The 8665-nt window shown below is 39.1% G+C and overlaps 1 protein-coding gene across 1 annotated transcript; it reads left to right on the plus strand.

The window, feature by feature from the left end:
- The first annotated feature begins 7345 nt into the window (after positions 1-7345).
- Positions 7346-8665, plus strand: LOC141759968 (myeloid cell surface antigen CD33-like). Its single transcript, XM_074622525.1, has 3 exons — positions 7346-7418; positions 7622-8005; positions 8316-8665. Exons 1-3 carry the CDS (start codon positions 7346-7348, stop codon positions 8663-8665), a joined length of 807 nt encoding a protein of 268 aa, XP_074478626.1.

Genomic DNA, 8665 nt, shown 5'->3' on the forward strand with positions numbered 1-8665 from the left:
ATATAGACTGTGCACAAGTCAGCATAAACTCTGTGCTACCTACATGTGTGAAATACACTTTAGAATAATTTGAGGCATGATGTTGGTATTAATAAATATTCTTTTCAGTTCTACAAGGAAACATAGACACCTCACAGCCAAAGAGAAGTGGTGGGATGTAAACTGGTGAAGTCATGAACAGAGCGTGAGAAAAAGCTGAGAACTGAGTAAAAAGGGGAAGTTGGTTGGCTGGGTTTTATCGACAAGTCCTTCTGCAGGATCGTCATAGCGACAAAACGTCCTCCTCAGTCCAGAATTGTGTTTATTATTCACTTATTGACTATTTACTCTTTGACGTGGAACACTTTCTGAGGAACTTGACTTGTCAGTTTGCTCCTCTGGATTTAAGCTGAGTGTAGGCCTGCAGGATACGAGTAAAATCTGAGATGTGCGATAACATTGTTCAGTATTGTGATGACAATACGACTTGTAATAAATAAATAAATATTGAAGTGTTCATATTAGCTTTACATTTCCCACGCCTTATTAACAACAGCACTTCACCACTTCTGTATTTGCTAGCATTGCTGAGAAGTTGCATGTGTAAAAATGAAGAAATTCAGCATGAGTACATCTAGACCTTTATCTAAACTAACTGGATCACTTGATAGTTGACAGTGAACGACATACAGATCTACATTATAAATCTCTGTTGGCTAACAGTCACGGTTACAGCAATAACACAGTATACAGCTGCTATGTATTAACTTGTATTATCTGAGCTTTCCTACAGAAGAAACAGCTGTTTGTTGTATAATTAATTTCTCTTTGGTTATATGATCTGATATGATGAGTTTCTTGCATATTTGTCTAATTAAACACTGGCTATCTGTACTGATGGTCTCAAATCATCCTCCTCTGTAATAACAAAACGGTACTACAACAACTAAACTACTCGTAATAAAACTCCCTCTATAGCAGACCTGGGCATTTTACGGCCCGCGGGCCACATCCGGCCCGTTGGCTGTCCCTGTCTGGCCCGCGTGAGGTCAAGTAAATCTGAACATAAATAAAAAAATAGGCCTATTTATGCTGTGCACGCAATACGGCTGTGTTGCTTTTCTTTTGAAAAGGTTTTTTTATTTACGTAGTCACGCACATGCGTAGGTAAACAGCTACATGTGATGCTGGTAAGCTAAGCTCGCCCTCAACATGTCAGCCCACGGCAACAAAAGAAAACTCGATACCGAATGCCGCGTTTTCAACAAGACATGGACTGCTAAATATCTATTTACAGAAGTCAAAGGTAAAGGCGTGTGCTTAGTTTGTGGTGTGCAGGTCGCCGTGTTCAAGGATTACAATTTGAATCGCCACTACGTGAGGAGAAATACAAGAACTTGTCTGAACAAGAGCGCGCAAGGGAGTCGGATGCTTTGCTAGCTAAGCCGCAAAACCAACAAGGACTTTTTACTAAACGTTGCACATCCAGAGATGCAGCTGTCAAGACAAGTTATGTCATATCCCACAAAATCGCCAGAAAAAGTAAACCGTTTTCTGACGGGGAGTTTATTAAGGAGTGTTTGCTGGACTCTGCTGCCCTAATATGCCCGGACAAAAAGGGAGCTTTTGAGAACGTCCCCCTCTCCCATCGGACTGTAACGAGGAGGGTTGAGGACATCGCGGGGAATCTGGAACTTCAGCTGAAGAACAGAGCGGTCAGCTTCGACTATTTTTCCCTGGCTTTGGATGAGAGCTGCGATGTACGTGACACTGCCCAGCTACTCATTTTCATACGTGGGATATCTACGGACTTTAAAATCACGGAGGAGCTGGCAACCATGCAGTCAATGAAAGGGACAACAACCGGGAGTGATTTATTCACGGAGGTAAATGCATGTTTGGACAAGTTGGGACTAAAATGGGACAAGCTGGCAGGTTCTCCCTTCACCTGCAGTGTGGAGAATGCACCCAGTGATGTTCAGATGGAACTGATTGACCTGCAGTCTGACACACTTCTGGCAGAGCACTTTAGGTCAGTCTCACTACTTGACTTCTACTCTTCCCTCAAAGAGGAGAACTTTCCACACATGAGGAGTCATGCTCAGAAGATTCTAGTCCTCTTTGGATCTACCTACGTACAGTATGTGAACAGACATTCTCAGTGATGAAGTTCAACAAATCCAGATACAGATCCTCTATCACTGATGACCACCTCTCAGCTGTCCTTCGCATATCCACCTCAGACATTCAGCCAGATTTCAATGCACTTGTTCAAGCCCAGAGCAGGCTGGATTTTTCCCACTGAACAAGTAAAATGAACTGTAAAACATTAAAAGCATTTATTGCTTTTTGCATCAAGTTGACAATTGCCTATCTTTAACATACTGTAAAACACCTATTCAGTATTTGGGAAGATTAACATGTTAAAAATAAAATGAAACACTGATGCAATTATTGTTTTTACTGTTTATTACTTCTATAGGAGTATTTTCCTATATGACCTACACCACAATTTCATATATTTATATAAATATTTACAGAATATCCTTATTCTTCTGATTACGAGTAGCAACTAATCAAAAATATATAATTTAATGCTTTTTACAATGGGGAAAATTAATACTGCGCAGAATTGAGTTCAAGTTATTGTTGGTTCGGCCCTCCAACACAACTCAGGTTTCTCATGTGGCCCCTTGTAAAAATTAATTGCCCACCCCTGCTCTATAGAGTGCTCCAGGGATGACGTATTTTTGTAGGCCAGCCAGGAAGTTAGCATCGCCCTGGTTCCCTCGACAAAAAGCCAATGGGATTTTTACATTGGGTTTTGGATTATTGCAGAAAATAAGCTCCTCGGCAAACAAACGTTTATGATACTTATACGTTTTGTTCAGCAAGATAATCTTCACAAATGAACACCACTTTTATGAAGTAAAAAGCTAACATTAGGCTATAAATAAACTACACCACGGTCACATGAGCGCGAGTATAAACAACGAGGCTGTAATGGCGGACGAGTTGTCTCAAAAGATGACTTCCTCCCTCACAGGGTGCGAGCAGGAGGAGTGAAGACTTCTTCTTTTTCTGCAGTATTTCAGTCATTTTGTGTTTGCTTTTATATCACAACGTCTCTCTCTCTCTCTCTCTCTCTCTCTCTCTCTCTCTCTCTCTCTCTCTCTCTGTTGTTTCATGTCCACAGGACGCAGTAGAAGCAGACTATGTCAACAGAGTGATTGAGATCCAAGCATCATGAAGGAGATGAAGATGATGTCATGTTCACCATAGATGGAATATTTCTCTATTTCTTATTCAGCTAGTTCTTCAATATTAAATGGCTTTACTTTGCAGACGATTGGTAAGATGAACAGAGTGCAAACAGGGCATTAGATAACATGAATATAATATATAGCAGCTTCATCATTAGTTTGTGTAAGATTGTGCGTATTTATGGCATTATTATGGTAATTATTTTTCATTATCTCAAATGGCTTTCTTTGCATGTGAATATATATATATCTTTGACAACAGGACAGTTAAATTCTGGTGATGAGGAAGCAGAAAGTGCTGATTTTGATCAGGTGTTTTCTCATTTGTGTTTGTATATACATGTGTATGAGACTGCTGAATTAAAAGCATTTGAAGTGAACAAAGTGTTTTAATCACTGAGGTTCTCTCATCAGCACGGCAATGCAGAGCAGCAGTGATACAGACTGTGCACAAGTCAGCATAAACTCTGTGCTACCTACATGTGTGAAACACACTTTAGAATAAGTTGAGGCATGATGTTCGTATTAATAAATATTATTTTCAGTTCTACAAGGAAACATAGACACCTCACAGCCAAAGAGAAGTGGTGGGATGTAAACTGGTGAAGTCATGAACAGAGCGTGAGAAAAAGCTGAGAACTGAGTAAAAAGGGGAAGTTGGTTGGCTCGGTTTTATCGACAAGTACTTCTGCAGGATCGTCATAGCGACAAAACATCTTCATCAGTCCAGAATTGTTTTTATTATTCACTTATTGCCTATTTACTCTTTGACGTGGAACACTTTCTGAGGAATTTGACTTATTAGTTTGCTCCTCTGGATTTAAGCTGAGTGTAGGCCTGCAGGATACGAGTAAAATCTGAGATGTGCGATAACATTGTTCAGTATTGCGATGACAATATGATTTGTAATAAATAAATAAATATTGAAGTGTGCATATTAGCTATACATTTCCCACATCTGCCAGGTAGAGGGAGGAGGGGCTGCTTTGTCTCAGCCAGCTGCTTAGTTTACAACCTTTTTAAGATATGTGTCAAACTAAGCTAAACAGTTAGACTACATACAGACTGCTTTTGTTTTAGCTTGTGTAGCCGAGGGTTACGTTGCAGATATACTTTATGAAGGTAATAAAATAATAGCAAAGAGGCTCTGTATAGTCTGCACCAAGACGGCAACAACTTCTTTAACCTTGTCAACAACAGTCATCATTGCTTCACCACTTCACCACTCCTGTATTTGCTGACATTACTGAGAAGTTGCATGTTTAAAATGAAGAAATTCAGCATGAGTACATCTAGACCTTTATGTAAACCAACTGGATCACTTGATAGTTGACAGTGAACGACATTGCAGTAGTCGTATTTATGTTCTATGTTCTAATGCAGGGGTCTCCAACAAGTAGCTCGCTCGCTACCAGTAGCTCGCTACCAGTTTCTGAGTGGTTCGCTAATGGTTCTTTGTAAAACTGTTTAAATTACAACCCAATCAAATTCACAGACATCCCACCCCATTCTGAGACCAAATGATTATATGCCTATCGGCTGTCAATTAAACTAGTTAGGCTGCTGTCAGGTTTGTAACGCCATAACATACAGAGACTGGATTTGACAATGACCGCAGGCCAATAAAAGGCAAAAAATACATTATTTTCATGAGGAATCGGTATGTGTCACATTTGCGGTGTAAGCGTGTTAGTCAGTAAAAAATGTAACATCGAGCGCCAAGTCCACAGAAACTTTTCATGGGACTTTCCGGCTGGTAGCAGTTTATGAACAAAGAAGGTAAAGGAGCCAAAAACAATCCTTAAAAGACGACAGTCTCTGTTTACCAAAGAAGGCCGATGAAGCAAACAGCCATCGTTTAGTGGTGCACATCCTAACGAAACAAAAAAGCCCTTCACCTATGAAAGAATTGTAATAGAGGCGATGACTGCGGTGGCTGAAATGTTATTAAAGGACTATAAAAGTAAGACAGACTTGGTGCTTTGAGTAGCTCTCAGCCACTTTCATTTTGTCAAATTAGCTCTCAGAGGGAAACAGGTTGGAGACCCCTGTTCTTATGTCTTGCTGCCTCTTGGCCACGTCGTCATTGTAAATGAGAATTGGTTCTCAATTGACTTGTGTGGTTAAATAAAGATAAAATAAAATAAAAATAAATAAATATTTGTGTGCTGAACTCACGCAGCTGTTTATGTGTGATTTGTTATTCATATGTCCAGATGTGTGCAAATAAAAGTCCCAAAGCTTTAAATAGGGAGCTATAATCAAAAATGATGACATGCAAAGGATGGTGAACATGGCACCATAAGCAGTTCTGCACACACATTCGTAATGTTGTACAAGATTACATTTAGTTTTGACATGTTTATGTGTCATTTTGTTTCATGATATCTTCTGATTATTTCTGACAAGGCATCGACCTTGTTTTGTTATGTATTGTGTATCCCGTTTTCTCCATACAGTCATTTTAATTACGACAGAAAAGAAGATGAAGATTGTTTCCTCTCTGTAAGGTTGGGCTGTTTTTTGCCACATTTTTATTATCATTATTTTTCTTCTCCTAAATTCTTTCTATGCAAAAATAGGAGCAAAAAGGACGTAAAACTAGAAGCACTGCCTGCAGGTAATGCTAGTAGAGGGAGGAGGGGCTGCTTGGTCTCAGCCAGCTGCCTAGTTTATAACCATTTTAAGATATGTGGCAAACTGAGCTAAACAGTTAGACTACATACAGACTGCTTTTGTTTTAGCTTGTGTAGCCGAGGGTTACGTTGCAACTATACTTTATGAAGGTAATAAAATAATAGCACGGAGGCTCCGTATAGTCTGCATCAAGACGGCAACAACTTCTTTAACCTTGTCAACAACAGGCATCACCGCTTCACCACTTCACCGCTTCACCACTTCTGTATTTGCTAACATTACTGAGAAGTTGCATGTTTAAAATGAAGAAATTCAGCATGAGTACATCTAGACCTTTATGTAAACCAACTGGATCACTTGATAGTTGACAGTGAACGACATGCAGATCTACATTATAAATCTCTGTGGCTAACAGTCAAGGTAACAGCAAACCATCCTCCTTTGTAATAACAAAACAGTACCACAACAACTAAACTACTCATGATAAAACTCTCTCTATAGAGTGCTCCAGTGATGACATATTTTTGTAGGCCAGCCAGGAAGTTAGCATCGCCCTGGTTCCCTTGACAAAAAGCCAATGGGATTTTTACATTGGGTTTTGGATTATTGAAGAAAACAAGCTCGGTGGCAAACAAACACTTATGATACTTACAAATTTTGTTCAGCAAGATAATCTCCACAAATGAACACCACTTTTATGAAGTAAAAAGCTCACATTAGGCTATAAATAAACTACACCACGGTCGCATGAGCGCGAGTATAAACAACGAGGCTGTAATGGCGGATGAGTCTGCATGATGACGTTTAGTAGTCTTAGTAGTCTCCAAGAACTACAGGAGAAGATAATATCGACAAAAACAAGAGGGACCAGCAGCATAACTGTTCTGCCCCTAATAAGGCATACAGGCTTGCTGTGAGTCATGTGATAAAAATCATGTTTGAAAATAAATATGTTATTCGCACCCTGATGAGATCAAGTTGTCTCAAAAGATGACTTCCTCATTCACAGGGTGCGAACAGGAGGAGTGAAGACTTCTTCTTCTTTTTCGGCAGTATTTCAGTCATTTCATGTTTGCTTTTATATCACAACGGCTTAGCAGGGAAGTCGGGTAGCTACTGGGTCTGTTGCAGTTCTGCTGACATTCACAAATTGGTAAGATAACATGTTACTGCTTTTATGTTTAACTCAGGGAAGTTTTTTTTATTTTGCTGATTTTCATGAACTCTACTTTTATTTGTTGGGTTTTGTTTTAGCAGAAACATCATAAACTCACACTGGATCGTTTTATATTTAAACTCTTTTCAATGCTGCAGAGCTTATTGATCACTATTATAACACAGTAACACCTGCTTGTACACGGAGAGTTCCTGGTTTGAATGTATTAATTTGAGGTGGCTTTAAAATAACATGAATGCTTTTTTTAAAAGATGTTTTATCAAAAGTAACTTTTTGTGAAATCCAGGTGATGAGTGTCATTTCAGTCCGGTCTGTGAAAATGGTGACAGCCATCGTGTTACTGAACGTCTTCTTAGTTTCAGGTGAGCTGTTTGTTCAGTCACTTTAATGTGAAGACGTTATTTTTTCCAACTGTTCATGCTCTGTCTGCAAAGTGAAATGTTTCATACTGACATTGTTAAAAAAGACCGAACATGCTGCTGCTGAATTACAGTTTGTGCATCATGAACTTTCTCTTCATGCAGATTTTGCTCCACAATTTGTTCATCACGAGTCTGTTTCACAGGTGCTTTGGCTGTTTGTCCTAAAAGCCCATCCCTATTCATCACTACACCAAAGCAGATGGAAGCACTGAGTGGATCCTGTCTGCAAATCCCATGTAACTTTACAGTTAAATCAGAAGAGGAATTCAACAGCACAAGATCAACCTTCGGCGTGTGGATTAAAAGTAACCAAGATTTTGCTAAAAATCCACATAATGTGATTTTCAACAGTAGCAGTACGGATAATATCTATCCAATGAGTCTTACTGGAGACCTGAGTCAGAATAACTGCACCACTTTATTTTCCATTGTGAACACAAGTTACACAGACTGGTACTACTTCAGAATTGAGAACGGATCATTCAGGGCAACAGCTTCTTGTGATCCTCTTCAAATAACAGTCAAAGGTAAGAGAGTTTTGTTTTTTTATCAGTCAGTCTATAACGTTATTGTTTAGAATAAAAAGTGAAAGTTGCAACTTTTTAATTTTGGAGGTTTTTCACTTTGACATGAACTTAAATTTTGATTAAACACTGATTCTGTTGTTAAAGTTTGACATTAAAATGATCACATTTTGGGGATATTAAAAAGCAAACCTTAGACACTTTATGCATTTTCAATACAAGATTGACACCTTTTGTGTCAGCTTTCACAAAAGTGTTCTAATATCATAATCTATTTTTTATTGTACAATCTGTGTTTGACTTGAAACTCCAGATTCTCCTCCGAGGCCCAGCATTGAGATCTCAGGTGATCTGAAGGAGAATCAGTCTGTCACTATAACCTGCTCAGCTTTCACTCCCTGTCCACACTCCCCTCCTGAACTCACCTGGACTCTCCAACAAGACCCTCACAACAAAATAGAGGAAAACACAGATCGAACCTTCACAACTAAAATCCAGAAGACCTTCACTCTGTCAGACGAACATGATGGATTCAACATCACCTGTTCAGCCAGATATCCTTTAAATGAAGGAAAAGACGTCAAGACAGCAGAGGAGAGAAAAACGCTCAGTGTTTCATGTAAGATAATAAAGTGTTTGTTATTAGATCCTGTCAGCACATGA

This window comes from Sebastes fasciatus, chromosome 21 (genome assembly GCF_043250625.1).
Source record: "Sebastes fasciatus isolate fSebFas1 chromosome 21, fSebFas1.pri, whole genome shotgun sequence".
Classification (NCBI taxonomy): domain Eukaryota; kingdom Metazoa; phylum Chordata; class Actinopteri; order Perciformes; family Sebastidae; genus Sebastes; species Sebastes fasciatus.

What these genes read in the sequence shown, in the direction of transcription:
- LOC141759968 (XM_074622525.1), top strand. Translation starts at nt 7,346, where the DNA reads ATGAGTGTCATTTCAGTCCGGTCTGTGAAAATGGTGACAGCCATCGTG. An exon ending in GAACGTCTTCTTAGTTTCAG is followed by an intron (nt 7,419 to 7,621) that starts GTGAGCTGTTTG and finishes TCTGTTTCACAG; the next exon opens with GTGCTTTGGCTGTTTGTCCT. An exon ending in TCTTCAAATAACAGTCAAAG is followed by an intron (nt 8,006 to 8,315) that starts GTAAGAGAGTTT and finishes TTGAAACTCCAG; the next exon opens with ATTCTCCTCCGAGGCCCAGC.